This window comes from Arvicola amphibius, chromosome 4 (assembly GCF_903992535.2).
Source record: "Arvicola amphibius chromosome 4, mArvAmp1.2, whole genome shotgun sequence".
NCBI classification, from domain to species: Eukaryota; Metazoa; Chordata; class Mammalia; order Rodentia; family Cricetidae; genus Arvicola; species Arvicola amphibius.
This window is the reverse complement of record NC_052050.1, coordinates 5,404,331-5,425,437: the sequence shown is the minus strand read 5'-3', so window position 1 is coordinate 5,425,437 and position 21,107 is coordinate 5,404,331. Positions and strand designations below refer to the sequence as shown.

Here is a 21,107-nt window from a genome sequence, read left to right as displayed (position 1 = left end):
CTTAGCTGTGAAGGAAACCTAAAGCAGCCGGGATACATGCCTGATAAACTGCCTAAAAATCCACCTAGGACCACTGCCCAAAAGCACTCCTGGCCTCACTAGTTTCCATTCCCCCCAGAGGAAAACAGTAACTGCGCTCAAGGTACAGAGTCTGTCTGGGGCACTGTCTGGGGCAGTGAGACGAAGCTGCAGAGACGATCCAACAGTGGGGTGGAGAACGAGAACCCATGAACCTTCACTGGCCACACTGAGAGCTCTGGCTTCCCAAACTAATTCTGACTTTAGAAGTAGCCACAGGGAGTCAGAAATGACTGGGATATTTACCTTTTTGCAGCATCAGGAGACTTAGCTACAATGACTGCATTTCTGTAATTTGGAATCTAGATTTGGAGGAAAAATAAAAAAGTACTGAAACATTATTTTAAAAAAATAAAACCACTTAAATCTGGATGCTGGCTCAGGACTTCTAAGAACCCACACCAGCAATCCGTGTGCTAGTGTTCATGCTGACACTGTCATCATCACCAACTCATGGCTGCAAAAGCACTGACTGCTACATCAAGACAAACTGCTAAAGCCCTCATTCTAGAAAACACACGCGTAAAGGCGCTCAGAGGGCCTGTTCTTTTTGATGTCTCTCGTGCCTAGATGCCCTCTGGCTGTGGCAGGCCCTGAGCCTCGAGGAGCTCCTGGGATGTGCCTTTCAATAGCGAGACCTGAGGCCGGGGAAAACTAAATAGCATGTCTTTGAGGACATGGGGTCTGCTGGAGGTTCCTCACTTCTTCCTGGATATACTGAAGCAGGAAAGGTGAGGCTCTAAGGTTGTCCACGGGAAAGCTGAAAAAGCCTTGTATTTCCTTTTGGTGAAGATCCATAGTGATAATGTGAGTTAAACCTGAAATTTTAAAACAAAAAATTACAAAGTTCTCCCCTACAAGTTAACGGCCACAGTGGACATAAACTAGGTGTTCAATTCCTGCTTCCTACCAGAAGCCTGAAGGCAGGGCTACTGGGAACCAGGGACACAAGCTCTACTGTCAGTCTTAAGAAGCAGCATGGAGTAGAGTGACCAAGAGCTACAGTAGAAGGGTGTGCTTGCTGCACTATCGTCAGTGTGGTCAAAAGAGAGAAAGGAAGAGAGAAATCAAATACGAATACAGAGCAAATGTGAAGCAGCAGAGAAATAAGACAGGCCTTACCCTCAGCAAAGAATATAAGCCAACGGCTAGAGACCACAGCTACCTCGGAAACAAACAAGCAAAGGAACAAGAGACTCAGCACAAGTGCAGGCCACTGAGGCGCCCAGTGCCTCCCTACGATGGAAGGATGTGTGAGGGCGTTCTCAGGGAAAAGGGCCATCTACAGATACACTGCCCGCTGTCACAGGTCACTGGTCTCCCGGACCACAGAAGCAGTGCTGTTCAGACAGCAGACACGGGAACCTCAGCCACTGTCTAGTGTTATTCCATCTGCTCTACACGGGGAAGAGTGGGAACGGCTACCCAGGACATGTGTGAGCTGGGGAGGGGACAGTAGACACTGACAGAAAATCTCCTCAATTACACCTCCAACTGGGGCAAACAAAGAGTAGGCCTGAAGCTTGAGGTCACAAGAACGACAAGCCTGCCAGTTAAAATACAGATGACAAATGGCAGCCAAGTAACACAAACAGGTCAGAGAAAATGCTAAAGCAGCGCCTGCTAGAGACAGAGGGGAACCAAGAATTTAACACCTCAGCTCATGTGCCCCTCCGAACAATGAAACGGGAAACAAGATGTCATTAGCGAATGTGTAGAGAAACAGGTCCTAAACCAGACCCGGAGGTGGAACCTGATCTGCAGGAGGGAGGGGCTACCTCTAGCGCTGGAACCCCAGGCCTCTGGTCACACTCACCAGCTTTCGCCAGCATGGAAGCCAGGAGCTTGCACACGATGGAGCCCCTCTTCCTCATCTTGCTTTGCTTGCTGTAGGGGAAGTAGGGGATGACACCGATGATGTTTCTGGCACAGGCGGTCTTCAGTGCATAGGCCATAATCAGTAACTCCATCACGGCTGTGTTCACATCTCTAAAACAGAAAAGCTACTCTGGAGTAAAATCTACACATTAATAACCAGCAGGGCCCCAGCATCTGGGGACGGGCACTCCACCCTCACGCTGGCTGCAGTGACGACCCTTTTCAGCTGGGTCAGGTGGAGTTCTCAACTGCGGACAGGCACACCTGCAGCGGTGACCCAGCTCTCACCTCTGCCTGTCTCTTCCACGTCAGGAACCATAGCACTTGACACCTGCTGGCTCAGTCAAGGACTCAGACGTAGGCCACAGCTGTCCAACAGAAAGCATTTTGTCTTTCTCACAGGGAAGGTGGAAGGGAGTGGGGAAGTCTTGCAACTTTTCACAACCCCCTTTCCTTTCTTCTTCTGGCACAAGAAGAAGACAAGAGAAGGAAACCTGACTCTGAAGCGTGTCTGAGAAAGGCTTGTCCCTGTGGGAACCGATGTCACTCTGCAGAGGTGATGGACTTTTCTGGAAGATCTCAAGCTCTTTCCCTATTCTCTGCCTCTCTGGCAGATACCACCTCCTTCTCAAATCCCTGTTCTCTGGGACCGCAGACTTTCCAGGTGCAGCTCTGGAGCAGACAGGGAGGAGGCAGGCTGCCCATATAAAGACAGTGCAATCTACCATCACCCTGCTGCGGAATCCAGTGCGGCCACTGAATCTGCAGGACAGCCAGGCTCTTCCCGTCTCTTCTCCCTCGATACAGAGTCTGTCTAGGTTGCTGGGCAGACCTGGAGGCCACTGTGCTGAGCTGAGCAGGCTGGCTGCCTCTCCTGACAGCAGCCGCAAGAACGTCCTCTTACTGACAGCTTTGTCCTCCAATATTAAACTCAAGAAACGTCCAACCTCGAAGGACTCTATGTTAGAAATGAGATCATCACAAACTCAAGAGACTAGGGAGAACAAGGCAGTTCTTAGACCCAGTTGTGATTCTGAGCCAGGCATGGTGTGCACATTTTAACTCCAGCAATGGGAGGGAGAGGCAGTGGATCTTTGTGAGTTCAACAACAGCTTGTCCACAGAGAATTCCCAGACAACCAGGGTACATGCCGAAACCCTGGCCTGGCCAAAAAAGCAAAACAACAACAACAACAAAAACCAAAATTAAAAAAAAATAAAAGAGCCGGGCAGTGGTGGCGCACGCCTTTAATCCCAGCACTCGGGAGGCAGAGGCAGGCGGATCTCTGAGTTCGAGGCCAGCCTGGTCTACAAGAGCTAGTTCCAGGACAGGCTCTAGAAACCACAGGGAAACCCTGTCTCGGAAAGAGTTCTGCAGAAAGGGACACAGGCATAGGGAAAAGGCAAAGACAATATATGTGCTATTTGTTCCAGATGGTGGTTTTTTTTTGTTTTGAGACAGGGTTTCTCTGTGTAGCCCTGGCACTCCTGGAACTCACTCTGTAGACCAGGCTGGCCTCAAACTCAAGAGATCCACCTGTCTCTGCCTCCCAACTGCTGGGAGGTGTGCACTGCTACCACCTAGAGCAAGTCAGCATTTTTTTTAAAAATCCCCCAATAGAGAGAAATTTCTGTCATTTTTTTCCATAGGCTGGGACTTGTCCCCTCCCCAGATTTCCTACCCTACTTTCAGGACTCAAAGTTTTATCTAATAAATAAGTTGGGACTTGAAACTGCCCTGCCTGACACTTTGACCATGAACTCGGCCACACAGCCAACTACCTGTAACTCCCAAATTCTGAAACAAGCAGCTACCAAAGACACTGAGTGCTTCCTGCTTTTAACTCCCATCAACTGTCAAGCACAGCCCATACTGACAACAACCCCCAACAATCCACTCCTTCCATTGTCATAACCACTTATTTTAGGTAGGGCTTCTTTTACTGCTGTCAAGAGACACCATGACCAAGGCAGCTCTTAAAAGAAAAGATTTAATTGGGGGGACTCACAGTTTCAGAGGTTCAATCTACTTCTTGATAAGAAGGCAAGAGGAAGGTCGCTGTCACTGGGCAGTATCCTGAGCATAGGAAACCTCCAAGTCCATCCCACACTGACACCTAACAAGGCCACACCTCCTAATAGTGCCACTGCCTATGAACTTATGGGGGCCCATTACATTCAAACCACCTCATTGCTATAGGAATCTTTGATTAAAAAACATCTCTCACAGGAGGTGGTGGGTATGGTAGGTGGCACACACTCAGGAGGCAGAGGCAGGTGAATCTCTGTGAGTTCAAGGTCACCCTAGACTACACAGCAAGCTCTAGGACAGGCTCCAAAGCTACACAGAGAAACCCTGTCTTGAAAAACCAAAAAAGAAAAAGAAACATCTTTCCGACTTAGCAGTAAAAGTGTATAACGTCCTTGTAAGAACCTAAGTGGTGGGTCTCCCACACAATGCCCTGTGCAATCCAATGCCAATAGCAATGGTAGCTGTCTGAAGGTGAACCAGGAGATACACAGGCCATGTCTGGTTCAAGTGATGACGGGAGGAGGCCTGCCAGTCCAAGATTTGGGTCTAAACTGCTTCTGAGCTGGAGGGCTACAAGAAACTTCAACTGCACGAACAGTGAAGATGCGCAGCAGGCAGCGTCAATGTCCTTCGTGAGGAACTAACTGCAAGGCAGATTTCTGTGTGTGCCTGATAAGCAGGATCCCCGCAAGGAAGAGGATAAACTTGCACACAAACACGCAATAATAAATCTGAAACACAGAACACTTCTCTCAGAGTGCAAGTATGTACAACTGACTCACAGGCTCATCTTCAAGACAACCAGGGGCTCCACCTGGACCCCTGGTTGAGTCCCCTTCTGACAGTTCTTTCTTTCCAAGGAACAGTGTAAAGGCTAACATGAAGGATCAGAAGACAGTCTTGGGGACAACCAACAAAAAGCAACCAAACACTTTCAAGGCACTTGGGAATACCTACCATTGGGCTAATTTTAGTTCAACTGTCAATTATGCACGGAGCAACCTGAGTTTATCGCTCGGTGAGGTTGGGGACAAACAGCCAAAAGGCAGCCCCATCTTGGGAGAAGATCAGAGCCCACGATCACTCTTGCCATAGCATTTATCCTAAGCAGTGTACGTAATTCAAGTAGCAATGCTCCTCATCCAGAAACATACCTCCATACTTATTCTTCCCTTACCATCATTATATACACCAAACCTCAACAAGAATCCAAGCAGAGCTAAGATTAGCTGGCCTTGTTATAGCATGTGCTATACACAACGGCCTGATGCCATGGGTTCTGCAGAGCACTAAGGGAAGGGCCAGCCAGTAAGAACTGACCTTGAGATCCCGATCTCAGAATTCACCATTTCCTACATAATAATCTTACTTTCCATTTTTCCTCTTCCCGGTAACATACACCAAAACATTCACCACTATGGTCGAGCATGGTGATGCGGCTCTCTCAACACCAGCTCTCCGGCAGAAGGAGAAGGATTTCTGTGAGTCTGAGGGCAGCCTAGGCTACACAGCAGGCTCCAAGTACCCAAGGCTACGGAGACCCTGTCTCAAAAACAGAGCAAAAAGAATAATATCCTCAAGTCCTCAACCTGTATCATCAGGAAAGTGACAATGGAGCCTTTGTCTTCCTGGCTTTATCCACTGCTGAGACATCAGACAAACTCAACACAGGCGGTTGTTTTGTGGCTAGCAGGGTTTAGAGAACTTGGCAGGCAGCCTCCACTGCCTGTTAGGAATGTTCCAAGTTCATCCTGCTGGTTCTCGTAGTCACATGTGTAAGTAGGACACGCTCAACTCTCACCAACAGTCTCTCTCTCTAGGGTAATCATACTTCACATTACACTCAGCTCTGACTACTTTCATTTTCAATAAACAGAAATCAATTTGGGGTAGGGAAGTAAGACACAATGTGTAATGTGTGGGGGAGTGTATGCACCTAAGACTGGACCTGAAAAGTACTAGCCCCACCCACTTCACCAACTGACTATCTGTAGCAAGTTAAGTCCTATGTGGATTCTACTCAATTTTTTTTTTCTGGTTTTACAAGACAGGGTTTCTCTGTAGCTTTGGAGTCTGTCCTGGAACCTTAACACCCATGTAGAGATCCATTATGCAGGGTCCAGACTGCTGTCAAGCTTGGTGGAAGGGACTCACTGACCTATCTTGCCCTCTACACGGTGTTTTGTCCTCTACATGGTGCTTTGTTTTTGTTTTTCGAGACAGAGTTTCTTTGTGTAACAGCCCTGGTTGTCTTGGAACTCACTTTGTAGACCGGGTTGGCCTTGAACTCACAGAGATCCTCCTGCCCCTACCTCCCGAGTGATGGGATTAGGTGTGTGGTAAAGTGCAGCTGTAACGCCCAAGGACCTAAGTTCAACCTGCAGGAAGCACACAATAGCACAGAGAACCCCACGAGTCGGCCTCTAATATCACACACGCTGTGGTGCATGTGTGCACACACAGATCTAAAAAGACATGGGGGGTTGGGAGAAGACAGGGAATACCTGGAGAGGTTGGGTTTAGCCTTGACACTGCCTAACAAATACAAGAGAACTGTGACTTTTAAATCCCAGACTCAAAGAAGGAAAGGAAAGCCATGTCCTCAAGACAGGCACACGTCTGTACCCAAGCTCCTTCTTCAAGGACAGTCTGGGCTACACAGAGAGAGACACTGGGTTTAAATAAAATTCTCCTGACTGTTCACCCAGACTTGGTCATCCTGAGACCTGCGCCAGCTGCTTGTTGTCTGATCATGCTACTATCTTCTGTCACGGTCCCGGGGTCACTCCAGGGTCACTCCACAAGGCTGGCTTAAATATTTGTTCTGAGCACTCTTGGCTTCCATGAGAGGCTTCAGAACAAAACTGTGTCAGGGCAAACCTCCACCCGCAAGGAACCTTGGCAGTGCTCTCCCACACTGAGACCAGCACTTGGATGGCGACCCCTGGGGAAGGATGTGCAGCTCAGTGCTGGAGACCTTGCCTAAGATGCACAAAAGGAAATAAAATTTGAAAATACTGAGGGTTTTTTTTTTTAATGGCCATTGACAGAGGACTGTGACTTCCACACTGACAATGACACATAATAACCTGGCTACGGAGGGAATTTCAGGGGCTGGAGAGATGGCTCAATGGTCTTCCCGAAGACCCAGGTTCAGTTCCCAGCACCCACATAGCAGCTCACAACTGCTGGAACTCCGGTTCCAGGGGATCTAATATCCTCTTCTGACCTCAGTGGGCACCAAGCACATGTGGTACACAGCAAAAACACTGATATGCATAAATAATAGTAATAACAATAATTCCAAAATATACAGAATCCAAAATTCTGAGTCAGTACAAGGAGGGCACATGCCTAAATTTAGGAGGATCACTCTTTCTGCTGTGGTTGTTTTGTTGAGACAGGGTCCCACTATAGCCACCCTAGAACTCACTATGTAGACCAACCAGGCTGGCCTCAGCCTCCTGAGTGCTTGGGTTAAAGGCTTGAACCGCCACATGCACACATGCGCGCGCACGCACGCACACACACACGCACACACACACACACACACACACACACGTAAATCAAAAAGTAATTCTTAGAATCAAGCTGGTGCCTGCGCCTCCTGACTGCACCTGCAGCGTGACTTGCAGCCTGAGGCGCCCAGTGCCACGATGCTCTGCACTGTCCAGCTAATGTGTCACTGTTCTGACACAGCAACTAACACAAAATAGTCTCGGGAACTGCGTCACGCAAGCATCCTGTGGGCTTGGTGGGATAAGGCTTGTAATAAATAAGGCTTGTAGGAAGTGAAGAACAGTAAGTCAGAAGCTTGAGGCCAGCTTGGGCTAAGGAGTGACACTGTCTCCGAAAAAACAAAATTGTTTTGCTGGCCTGGTGGCACACACCTCCATCCTAGGTCTCAGGAGATTGTGGGGAGCAACTGGAAGCTAGCCTGGGCTGCATATCAAGACCCTATTTCAGAAGAGACTCAGTCTTGTCAGGTCAATCTACCATTAAGAAAAGCACTTGGCCGGGCAGTGACGGCACACCTTTAGGACCCACACTGGGGAGCCAGAGGCAGGTGGCTCTCTGAGTTTGAGGCCAGCCTGGTCTACAGACCAAGTTCCAGGATGGCCAGGACTACACAGAGAAACCATTATCTCGAATAACAAAAACAAGCAAACAATTCTTTTAGAAAGAAACGCAGTGGAATTGCCTAGTGAATCACTGCCTAACATCAAGACTTGAATAGGGCCCCTGGCGGTTAAGGGAAATAAATATCAGAAGATACCTTGCCCAGGTGTCAAAAGTCTCAACCATCCAAACACCATGAAAACAATCTAACAGCCACACTTGAGGGCTGCTCACAGCCAGCACACCAGTCACCCCAAAAGCAGCCAGCATGACTTTCCGGAAGGAAAAAGGAAAGCCAAAGCTCCAATTCCGGCTTCTACTGCAGCCCAAGGCTTAGTGCAGCCAAGATTCCTCAATGTCTTCCTAAGATGCGCCCTTGTGCCTCCACAGGCCAGGCAGGGCAGCCAGGAGTCTCTCTCTGACACCTGGCCCCGTCTCTGGACTTAGACCTCTGTATCTGGAGGACGATTCATGCATGAAAAAGCTGGGCCGCCTGGGGCTGAAGAGCTGCGACTCTGTTTTCACCCTTGGACAAGGGCTCCACAGCCAGGTAGTTTAAGGGCCTAGGATTTCATGAAAGTTGCTTTCTCTCCTGAAGAATCTCGCATCAGAGAAAGGAGATGACAATTTACCACACTGCTCGCTGTCAAAGGATAAACCGAAGAGGCCCAGAGCAGCCATGGGACCAGGCTCTTAAAGCTGAGGAGGACCTAGGAAACAAAAGCCTCCTAATCACACAACTGTTTGAACAAAAGGCCTGAGTGAACCAACTATCAGCTCCTCAGGGAAGACAGGTCTAGCCAGAGCCTCAGTTACCTGGCTCGAGTCAGCTGTCTGGGGGAGACAGGGTCAGAACAGAGGCAGCATCAGTGCACATATGGAACATACACAGTAAGAGGGTCCTTGTGGACAGATCATCAAAACCCCGCAGTCAGGAGAAAGACAACAGGACACTGTGTCTCAGCTAAGACGGCCCTGGGCCTAAACCTAGCAGTTTCCAGGAAGACCGCAAAGTGCTTCCCATGCTTCCTCACTGAAGGTCCCTCGTCCAAGGTAAAGGAGGAAAAGCACAGGACTGCGTAACCCATCTCCCCACGGATCCTCTCGGCAAGCCCCTTAGGTCTTCTCTTATATTCCCGACGGTGCTAGGGATTGAACCCAGGACCTTGCACATTCCAGGTAAGTACTCCACCCTGAGCTATTTCCTCAGCCCCTTCTTTCTCACTTCTAAAGTGCATGTCAAAACCACTGGGGAGGCCGGTGAGAAGGCTCAGTGGGTAAGGATGCTTGCCGCTAGCACTGATGACCCGGGTTAGCGCCATCCCCAGGACTCCCGGGAGAACGAGAGAACGTCTTCCTCCACACTGTTCTCTGCTCTCTTCACATACACGGCACACGAAACTCTCACCTCCATAATGTTTTGTTTTTTTTTAAGATGTATTTATTATATATACAATGTTCCTCCCGCATGTACACCTCCATGCCAGAAGAGGGCGCCAGATCTCATTACAGATGGCTGTGAGCCACCATGTGGTTGCTGGTTCCAGGTTCTCTGGAAGAGCAGCCAATGTTAACCTCTAAGCCAGTCCCCTCCATTAAATAAATGTTTAAAAAAAGTTTGTTTTTTGTTGTTGTTGCTTTTCTTCTAGGACAGGCTCTCACTAGGTAGCCTTGGCAGCTGGTATTTGCTATGTAGCCCAGACTAGTCTGAAACAGAGATCTGCCCATCTCTGCCTCCTGATTGTTAAGACTAAAGGTGTGTGCCACCACGTTTGGCAATTATATTTACTTTTTGAGGCAGATCTCACTAAGTTGCCCAGTCTGGCTTTAAACTGATTTCACAGTCTAAGAAGGCCTTGAATTATCCTTCTGCCTCTGTCTCCAGGCATGCACAAATTTATATTTTAAGACAAAACAGTAACAGAAACCAACCCTGGATTGCTGTTCACATGAAAAGAAAGTTTCTCAGAAGAACTGGATTCCCCAAGGGGCACCAAGTCTTACCTGGGTATCGTCTGTATAATGAAAATATCTTGGCCACGAACAGACTCTTTGATTTCAACTCTTGTTTCTGAAGGAAAAAAAAAAGTGTTAGAGTTTAAACAGTCCAGGTCCAATAAACAGACAACAGGTAGAATAATAAGGATTCTAAACAGTGCTGCCCCCCAACCCAGGACAATCCAAGTCTTGGCTAAAATACTCTACACAGAGTGGCCAGGCTCGGGGTAAAAGACAAAAATCAACAAAAATGTGTCAAATAGTCCAAACCCTTCCAAAAACTATCACTAAACGAAGACATGAGAGAGATGCTGAAGGAAGGGCTGCGACGGGTAACGAAGCCAAAGCTTGACGTGTTAGCTTTCTACACACTCAGCGGCATCCGTGGCAGGGCCTGGACTGCTCCTGGAGAGGACCGAGACCAATGGGATAGTCCAGCATGCCATAGATGGGTCACCAAGAGCAAGGCAAGAACAGAAGCCTTACGGGAAGCGGGGAGCACTGGAGACCACCTGGGACGCAAAGACTACAAGGAAGCCAGAGGGCCAACAACACAGAGCTCTGGGTTTCTTCTTAAACGTGAAAGGAACTTGGTGCGGTGGCACATGTCTTTAATCCCAGTAATAGGGAGTCAAGCAGATCTCTGTAAGCCCAGGCCAGCCTGGTCTACAAAGCAAGTTCCAGAAGAGCTATGTTTGGGAGAAACCCTGTCTCAAAAACAACAAAACAAAAAGAATCCCTGCTGAAGCTTTTTGAGGGCTGGAGAGATGGCTCAGCGGTTAAAAGCACTGGTTGTTCTTCCAGAGAACCCAAATTCAACTCCCAGCACCCACATGGCAGCTCACAACTGTGTGTTACTACATTTCCTGGGGATCCAACATGCTCACACAGACACACAAGCAGACAAAACACCAATACACATAAAAAAAAAAAATGAGACACCAAAGCTGGGAGTCGGGTAGGTTGCTGGCCGCTGTGAGAAACAAAGGACTGGCAAGGACACAGTAGAAAAGCACAAAGAGCTCAGGATGTGACAGACTCGACTGGAGACCAGGGGGTGAGTGGGCAGAACCTGTTGGGATTAATGAGTCCTGGCCTTCAGCTGCTTTTCCCTCCTAGAACCTTCTAATTGAAGTTACTAGAAGCTGTGCCTAGCTTAGAGGATCAGAGGATAGGATTTTCACCTGTTGGCCATTGACTGCAGTGTATTTAAGCCTACATGGTGCTAATAAAGAGGGGCTTTTGGTATCAGTGTTTGAAGGTCTGCGTGTCGGTCTGTCTCTGCATGTGTATTCTCAACCTCCATTCCCTTGGCCGAAGCTCGCGAACTGGGGTTTGGCGCAGAGCGCAGACCGGGGCCACGGTGGGCATCAAGAACTGACTCCAAAGGGCCCCAGTCTGACACTCTGGCCTGTGATAGCACAAGGCTGAGCATCTTAATCTAAAATCTGAGATCCAAACTATTCCCAAAGCTGAAACCACTGGGACGCTACCGACTCTGCAGCATCTCAGATGTGAAATGCATCAGCAGCAATCTGTGCAGTGTTCCTAATCTGCAGCATCTCAGATGTGAAATGCATCAGCAGCAATCTGTGCAGTGTTCCTAATCTGCAGCATCTCAGATGTGAAATGCAGCACCAGCAATCTGTGCAGTGTTCCTAATCTGCAGTATCTCAGATGTGATGCATCAGCAGCAATCTGTGCAGTGTTCCTAATCTGCAGCACTTCTAGTCCAGCCTTTCAGGTGCAGGAGGAGCCAACCTCAGCTGAAGAATATCTGCATCTTAGTAGGTTTGGAAGTAGCTCAATAGTGAACGTTTCCCTGGCACAGACAAGGTAAAATCCTGGATTCAATCCCTTGAACTAGTCCCCTACCACCACTCCCCCAAAAAGATCTGAAAGTATTTTCATAGGAATGAACGAATAGAGTGGGCTAGACAGAAGGCTGCTGACACTTGGAACAGCTCCGATGCCACAGTCCCAGAGACGAAGAGACCCACAGCAATGACTCAGAGGAAGGAAAGCCTCTTCAGCATCCTCTCCTCCTCCTCCAGCCTCCCAACCCCAGCACCCACTGGACAGCCTGGGAGCCCATGCCTTTTCCTAGCCTCTTGACACCACACACGTCTCTCTCTCTCACACACAATCTTAAATGAAGAAAGCTGCTTGGAAGCCGGCTGAAGGACACAGGACGCTGGTTAAAATGCATGACTTTCACATATTCTCTTGGTGTGCACTCCTTAAATGTCCATCCGGTTGTCCTGTCTTTTCCTGGATCCCCAGATATCATTATGACCCCGGGCTTGATTTGGGTTTGGGAGGCAGGCCTTACTTGGTAAGCCTGACTGATTGTCCCCTGTATAGCCCAGAATGGACTCAAACTCATGGCATTCCTCTTGCTGCAGCCTTTTGAGTGTTGAGATCACAGACGTGAACCACAACACCTGGCACTTCAATGTCCCTTTCCACTCAAATAAAAGCAGGATGAGGCCAGGCAGTGGTGGTGCACGCCTTTAATCTCAGCACTCGGAAGGCAGAGGCAGAGGCAGAGGCAGGCTCATCTCTGAGTTCAAGGGCAGCCTGGTCTATAAAGCGCATTACAGGACAGGCTCAAAGCTACACAAAGAAACCTTATCTTGGACTACCCCCTCCCCAAAAGAAGAGCAGGTTGCCCTGAGGTATGGAGCGCTCCTAGATTATGTAGGACAGTCAGGTACCTTCAAATGTTCATGTTATAATTAGTTTTCCACCCAACCCAGAGGGAAGCCAAACTGGGCCACTAACCCAGTATAACAATCCATACATTTGGATTAAAAAAAAAAAAAAAAAAAGGACAGAATTTGAAAGAGAATCATGTGTATGTATGTCTGTGTGTGTACGTGCACAGGTGGCCATGCAGTGTGGGTGTGTGTATGTTTGTGTGTGCACGCACACAGGTGGCCGTGCAGTGTGGGTATGTGTATGTATGTCTGTGTGTTCACGCGCACAGGTAGCCGTGCAGTGTGGGTGTGTGTATGTATGTCTGTGTGTTCACGCGCACAGGTAGCCGTGCAGTGTGGGTGTGTGTATGTATGTTTGTGTGTTCACGCGCACAGGTAGCCGTGCAGTGTGGGTGTGTGTCACCATCAGATGTCTTCTCCATCACTTCCACCTACGTTCTCAGCTCACTGGCACTCCTAGGCTGGCTGGCCTGTGAGCATCTGTCCCGCCAGCGTGACATCACACAGGTAGGTACAAGCACCACTACTAACCCATCTCCCATCTCCACCCCCACCAAAGAGGAAGTTGTCACTGTTCCCCACACCAGACTGCTCATGCTATCATTTGATGTCCTGGTGAGATAAGCCTACGACATATTTACTAAACAAAACCCAGACTAGAAGACATTCTACACCTCTCTCCTCTACTTGTTACATTGTTATGTGCACCTGAGTGGAAGGAGGGGACAGCAAGGACAACAGTCAGAATCTAAAGAGACAGGAGGACCAAGGACACAGACCTCTAACGCTGGAAAGAAAACAGTTCTGGGTTAAGTTCATGTACATCAGTAAGTACAAGCACTTGTTATGCGAGACTGATGATCTGAGCTCAGTCCCTAACATGCATACACAGGCATGCAAACATAAACATGCGTACACACAACACACATGCACGGTGACACACAGTGCCTGGTATCCATAACCACAGCACTCCTGTTGTATGTGCAAAGCAGCAGAAACAGTAGGAGACCTGCTTCAACAAAATAGGAAAGAACTGAGCCCCAAAGCTTGTCCTGACTTCTGCATATGAACCACACACACCACCACATGCACTCCACACATGCAACCACACCACCACGTGCACCCCACGTGTCCACGCGTGCACACACACACACCACCATATGCACTCACCCCCACACCTGCATACCACCACACATAAACAAAACTTGAAGCACTATCTACGTGTAAAAGTACGCCAGCTTTTGAGGTGTGATGGTTCCACATGGCTAAAGCAAGAGGACCAAGTTCCAGGCCTGGGTGGCAAGTTCTATTGGGCCAAGGAAACAAAGCAATAGCATGTTAAAAACAAACAAACAAAACCAATCAAGCTGGGCATGTTGTGGGATATGACTAAGATGTGCTGTGTTCTTTTATGTTCCGTTTGTTCAGCTCTGTGAAGCTGTGCTGCTGTGCCTGCCTAAAACACCTGATGGTCTAGTAAAGAGCTGAATGGCCAACAGCGAGGCAGGAGCGGGACAGGCGGGGCTGCCAGGCAGAGAGGATAAACAGAAGAAGGAAGAGAAGAGGGAGGCATAAGAGGAGTTGAGGAGGATGCCAAGGGCCAGTCACCCAGCCACCCGGAGGTTTCTGTCCCACCAGGATCCCACATCCGGTTAGTCCCAAATAAGCACACAAAGGCCTACATTAATTATAAACCGACTGGCCCAGTAGCTCAGGCTTCTTATTAATTCTTACAACTTATATCAACACATAATTTTTTTTAATTTTATTTTTCAAAACGGGGTTTCTCTGTGGCTTTGGAGCCTGTCCTGGAACTAGCTCTTGTAGACCAGGCTGGTCTCAAACTCACAAAAATCCTCCTGCCTCTGCTTCCCCAGTGCTGGGATTAAGGGTGTGTGCCACCACCGCCTGGCTACAACCCATAATTCTTGTGTTAGCCATATGGCTTGGTACCTTTTTCAGTGAGGCAGTCACATCTTGCTTGCTCTGTGTCTGACTTCCCTTGCCGTCTGGGTGACGACTGAGCTAATGGGCCAATCAGTTTATAATTAATGTAGACCTCTGTGTGACTCTGGGCTGCAGGACCGGGAGGGACAGAAACTTCAGCAGCCAGCAATGAAGTAAGAGGAAAGAAAGGCCTCTAGCAGAGAAAGGTAAAACTCCAGAGGCAAAAGGTAGAAGGATAATTTAAGAAAAGCTGGCTAAGCCAGGTGGTGGTGCATGGCTTTAACACCAGCACTTGGGAGGTAGAGTCAGGAGGATCTCCGAGAGTTTGAGGTCAACCTGGTCTACCAAGTGAGTTTCAGGACAGGCTCCAAAGTTACAGAGAAAACCTGTCTCGAGAAAACGAACAAAACAAAAAGCTGGCCAATAAGCCAAGGTAAGGCCAGGCATTCATAAGTAAGAATAAGTCTCTGTATTTACCTGGGAGCTGGGTGGGGCCCCCAAAGAGCAGAGAGTAAAAATAAAACCCAACAACAGGTACGTGCCCACAATCCCAGACCATGGAAGGCTAAAGTAGGCAGATAAGGAACTCAAAATCATCCTCAGTTCCGTAGCAGGTTCCTGGAGAACCCAGCCTTGACAACAGAGGCCCAAGTCTCAGCAGTTTAAGGTTCCTGGAGAACCCAGCCTTGACAACAGAGGCCCAAGTCTCAGTAGTTTAAGGCAATACCTGGTTCCCAGAAAGGCCACCCAGGCCCCACCCGGGAACAGGTCATCCAAAGAAAATTCCTAACATTCCAACCATTGTAGACACCCACTGCTTTTCACCAGGACAGCCCGCAACAAACATGAGCCAATCAGGGGTCCTGAACCTTAGAAATCCCAAATCCCCACCTGGGCTACTATAAAAACCCAACCCTAACTGAGCTTAGGGGCTCTCCAATCACTCCAATACGTTGGAAAGACGGGGTTTGCAAACTTGTGTAAGAATGAAGGCTCTTTGCTTTTACAGACAAGACTCGGTCTCCTAGTTGGTCTTGGGGGACTCCGTGATCTGGGCATGACAGGGGCTGATCCAGCAAGATGGCACAGAAGGTAAAGGCACTCAGTACTGAGGCTGATGACCCACGTTTGATTCCTGGGCCCCACACGGTGGGAAGAGGGAACCCAGCGCCCGTGTGGTATTACTGGAGACGCAAAGCAAGGGGATCTTGAGTTGAGGTCTGGATGGGCTATACAGCAGACGCCTATCTATCTAAAAGATTTTAAATGGAGAAAGGAAATGAAGCCAGAATGGTGAGGCATGCTCGCTATCCCAGTACCAGGGAGATGGATCAAGGTCATGCCAGCCCAGGCTATGAGAGACGCCACACAAAGGACAGCAACAAACCCTAAATGGAACAAAAAGACTCTAACTTACCTCCATTGGTCTCCTGGTACACAACAGATTTCCCCAATTCAGCACCAAGACGCCTATTACACAAGGAAAGGGGAGTCGGGGATTAATTAACCGAGCATTCTGGAAGCTGAGGCAGGAGGATTGCTGTAAGGTGAAGGCCAGCCAGGACTACACAGCAAGACTCTCTTTAAAAAAAAAAAAAAAAAAAAAAAAAAGGAAAGAGCACAGTCATATAAATGTAGCAAAAGCTCAACGCCTGAAATGCAGACACTGCACTTATAACAAGGTTTGTAACGAGCGTCGAGGCTTTCTGAACCACTAGCTTCTGCCTTTTTGCTATCAAAAAGGCAAACCACTCGTTTTTAAAGCCTTCCCTTGGGCTTACTCAAGGCAAGATCATAACGGAGTAAATATGACCTAAGGTAAACAAACTGAGGCTTCAGAGTGAGCACAGAGGTTGGCCTTGGCTAGAAAGACAATAAACAGGGCTTAGAAGCAGAAAGCAGGCAGCGGCACGCAGAGTTGCCCTCCTGTACTCTCTTAAACCCACCTCAAAGTCCAAGTGCTAACAAAACAGGTGGAGATAAGATTTCCCGACAGGGGAAAATGACCTTAAATGTTCAAAGTCAAGCCACTTAAGCCTGGACAGACCTAGGAGGCCAGCACCAGGAAGGCTGAGGCCAGAAGATAACAGAGGCTGGCCTGGGTCACGGAGATCTTATCTCAAAAAACAAAAACTATGGATGGGTGTGGTGGCATAGGCCTTTAATCCCAGTATTCCCGCAGCGAATGCAGGCGGCTAGTTCAAGGCCAGTCGCTCACAGCGAGCAAGCCTCGTCGGCTTCCTCAGCGGCGAACAAAGACCAAAGAATGAATTAAACATGGGAACAGATGAATTTTGTTATATATTTCTAAAAAGTTTATTTTAAAAAGGTCCTTAAGGCGCTTTATAACAGGGTTCTAGTTTTCTCTAAAGGAGAAAAGGGGTCTTACGGGAGACATGTGCTATCGGGGGCCTCTGGGAGGCCCCGACCTGCAGGACTCACCTCCAATATTCCCCAACAAGCTCAGGCTCATACTCCCATCCCTGTCCCGTAGAATCACCAACATTTTACAAGGTTCGAGAAACAAAACCAACCAACCACGTCCCTCACCCAGTGTCAGCGAGGTGACAGACGACAGGCAAACCCCCCAAGGTCCCCTGAAGTCACACCTGCACACACCCCTAGGCAAAGCCTGTGTGTGTGTGTGTGTGTGTGTGTGTTCAACTGATCAACATACTTGGAATCATGGCTCTCCCCGCCCACCCCACTGTAGTTCTGAGTTCCCTTCTCCCTGCCCTTCCAACGCCTTCGGTCCGAGGCTCGACCCACCGAGCCGGTCTCATTAGGGACGGCTGGAAATGGCGACGGTCACCTCCGGGCCACAGGGAATCTCCCACGGGCTTGGGATGGGAGTCGGCCCGAAGCGTCTGTCCCCCGGGCCAACCCGAGACCGCCCCGGCTTACTCGGTGATGCGCTTGGCCAGCTCGGTGCAGGCGGCCGTGGAGTTGGCCGAGAAGACTCGGTAGCCGGTGCGGGCGGCGTTCATGGCCGGCGGGGCGGCGGGGCGAGCCCGCGGGAGGCGTAGGACCGAGCACGCGGACAGCGAGGGCGGCAGCAGCAGCCTCCTGGGCATCCTCCGGCCCGAGGCGCGGGGCCGGACGCGGGCGCAGCTGTGACGACGACAGCGGCGACTGGCGCGGGTGCGGGAGGGCGGGAGGGGGCGGGGCACCCACGCGCAGCCGCCGCCGCCGCCCCCACGCCTCCGCGGAACCCAGGCCGGCGGCTAGAGCGTCCTCGCCGCCGCCATCTCGGAAAAGGGCGGGGATGGCGGCGTCGCCCCGAGATCCAGTTCTGACGGGCGCGCCACTGGTTCGCGTGGACGCTTGATTTTTGAGTCTCCCGGGACAGGTATTTAACTTCACGGTTTGGGGTGGTGCAACCAGCTTAATAGAGGCCTCGGACGTTTTTTTTTTGCCAGGAGTCAAGATGTCTGCCGCAGGGCCCGGAGACAATCTAGCCTGGCACCTCTATGGTCACTCGGCGCTCGGCTCCCGCCCCTTGCCCGAGTGCACCAGCCGGGCTTTATTTTCGCTGGATTCCGGCAATGGTCCTGAAATGCTCCAGGGCCTCGTCGTGGAGGCGTCCCGCAGGCCCTACCCGTGTGTCTGCACGTGAGGCGAGCTTGCATCCCCGCCAGTTTGGCTCCTCAATCACAGCCGCCCCTGGCCCCCAGCAGCAGAGACCGCCTCAGCCTCGGCGAGCCTGGTGCGGTCGCGGGACGCCCGATGTGAAGCCATTCCAGAGAGACATTTGTGTTTCTGGACCCCAGAGAAATGGGGGTTTCTTTACCGGGAACGTCCGGCTGGGAGGAGGAAAAGGCACCAGCAAGGGAGGCTTGTCTCCTGCAGAGAGATTTCACCCAGCTTCCACGACTTAACCCCCGCTGGGAAGGGTCAGTGGTCAGGGGGCAAATCCTTGGCCTGCTCTTTAAAATTTAGCCTGGATACAGGCTTGTGGGGTTCCCTTTCCCCGATGTGGCCACATTGAGTATATCTCCATTTTCTGCTTTCCACTTTGACCCCCCCACCCCTACCCCCGAGACAGGGTTTCTCCGTGTAGTCTTGGCTGTCCTGAACTCCCTCTGTAATCCAGGCTGGCCTCAAATTCACAGAGATCCGCCTGCCTCTGCCTCCCAAAGCGTTCGCCTTTTTATCGCACATGCACAGGTGTTGTATCTGCAGAGGCCAGAAAAGGGCTTGAGATTCCCCTGGGACTGGAACTCCAGGCCCGAAGCGGAGTTGTGCTGGGAACCGAACTTGATCCTCAGGAAGAGTAGCCAGTACTCTTATCTGTTGAGCCATCTCTCCAGGCCCTGATTTGGCGGCTTTAATTGGCTCATTGAGGAAGGTGGCCAGATCTGACTTGAGCACAGGTTGTGATCCCCATGGCGGATTATACTTGTTAACACAGCTCCCTTTGAAGCAAGGATGTAAGCCCCCAGGGACCAGGAGAGGAGGACCCTAAGCACTCTGGCCTTACTCAAGAGCCTGCTTCCTACTAAGGCACCATACCGGTCCTTCCCTTTCTGCCCTGCCATTTCTGTGTTACCCAAGGACCAGATAGATACTAGGGGCAGTAACACAAGGGTGGAACCACAGCGTCTGCCAGGATAGACTGATTGCTTTTTAAAATAATTGCTTTTTAAAAATGATTTTTTTACTTTATATGTATTGATGTTTTGCCTGCATGTCTGCGTGAGGGTGTCAGATCTCTTGGAACTACAGACAGTTGTGAGCAGCCATGTAGGTGCTGGGAATTGAACCCGGGTTCTGGAAAAGCCATCACCGCTCTTAACCCCTGAGCCATCTCTCCAGCCCCACTGATAAATAGCTTATGCAAGGAAGAGACTTAAAAAATACCACATTAAGGCTTGGCAGTGATGACACACGGCTTTAATCCCAGCACTTGGGAGGCAGAGGCAGGTGGATCTCTGAGTTCAGAGCTAGCTTGGTCTACAGAGTGAGTTCTAGACAGCCAAGGCTACACAAAGAAACCTTATCTCTAAAAACAAAACAGCAACAACAAAAACCCCCAAACACTCCATGTTCATGACCCTAGCAACCACATGAAAGCATGCCCCTTCCCTTGTCTCTGTGAAACCCCGTCTGTGACCAGTGTTGTCACCCTCTCCCGGGGGTGACCCCTTTCCCCTTTAAAGCTCTACCCCTATGATCAAATTCTTTGGCTGTTTTTTTTTTCCTTTGAGACTGGACCTCCCTATGTAGCCCAGGGTGACACCAAACTCAATGTCTGCCTCAGCCTACCCACTGCCGAGACTGTTGGGGTCCCTGGGTGATCCGCTAACACTACAGCTAGTCTCATTTTCAGTTGTCAGAAAATGTGTTTGATCTCATGCCGTGACAGATACCTGCGGGAGACAGAGTGGGGAGTTATGTACGGTTTTGCCAGCACTAGTCCAGTGCTGACTGGACCCATTGCTTCGTGTCTGAGACAAAAATGGAATAGCGTAATAGCGAAAGTGTATGGTAATGGCTCCCCTCGCCCCCGCCCCCATTCACAAGTCTCCTGACTAGGGCTACCAAGAGCTCCTTCGTGGGAGCCATCCACAGTAGCCTCCCCTCATCTCAGACCTCCAGCACTTACCGATGGGAGCATCCCACGGGTCGCACGGTTCCAAGTCTGTGCTTCTGACCGCGACGCTTAAGCAGAAGCAAAACCTCGCAATCCAACCTCCACACGTCAGCCAGCGTGAGCTCCGTGCATGTGGAACTGGTCAGAAGTCCCTCTCAAAAAGAAATCGGTGGCTCCCCATTGCTTTTAGAATAAAAACAAACTCTAGGACAGAAGAACCAAACCATGTTCCTTTACTCTCTTGCCACACTCCATATAAATTTCTGTGATCTCAAAGTGTGGGCCTTTCTCCTCACCAGTAAGCAGCTGGTCCTGTAGGTGACACCCACTCGATCTTTTTTTGAGGGGTGTGTGGGGAAACAAGTTATCTTATAGCCCAGGCTGGCCTCAACTCACTGTGTAGCTGAGGACGACCTTGAACTCTGACCCTCCTGCTTCCACAGCCCCGGTGGTGCATCCACAGGCATATGTCACCATGCCCAGTTTGTGCCATGCTAGGGATGGAACCCAGGGCTTCGTGCGCACCGGGCAAACACTACCATATGAGCTCCGCTCCCTATCTCCCTTCCCCGCCCACTCTCCTCTAACCTCTTTGTAATAAAGTAATTTGGAAGCCCAAGTCTTATCGGAGAAGGCAGAGGATAAACGTCTGTAGAAATAATGCAGGGAGTTTCCGAACATGGGCACGGCATTTTTTTCTTGTGGGGAGCAGGGAAGTAGGCGCTAGTCCACAAAGTCACCCA

The 21,107-nt window shown here is 49.9% G+C and overlaps 1 protein-coding gene across 2 annotated transcripts in view; it reads right to left on the bottom strand.

The window, feature by feature from the left end:
* The window catches only part of Prpsap1 (phosphoribosyl pyrophosphate synthetase associated protein 1), a 28,578-nt gene extending 10,680 nt beyond the window's left edge, over positions 1-17,898 (bottom strand). The window contains exons 1-6 of one of the 2 annotated variants that reach the window (XM_038328521.1): positions 17,676-17,898; positions 16,189-16,241; positions 10,111-10,177; positions 1,895-2,067; positions 781-896; positions 325-380 (exon numbers count right to left, since the gene is read on the bottom strand). In XM_038328521.1, the coding sequence (XP_038184449.1) occupies positions 325-380; positions 781-896; positions 1,895-2,067; positions 10,111-10,177; positions 16,189-16,241; positions 17,676-17,845 (635 nt within the window). In that variant the 5' untranslated portion in view covers positions 17,846-17,898. Of the gene's footprint in view, positions 1-324; positions 381-780; positions 897-1,894; positions 2,068-2,244; positions 2,325-10,110; positions 10,178-16,188; positions 16,242-17,675 lie in introns of those variants that run through there. The other variant, XM_038328522.2, reaches the window with a different exon arrangement.
* Positions 17,899-21,107: the final 3,209 nt, after the last annotated feature.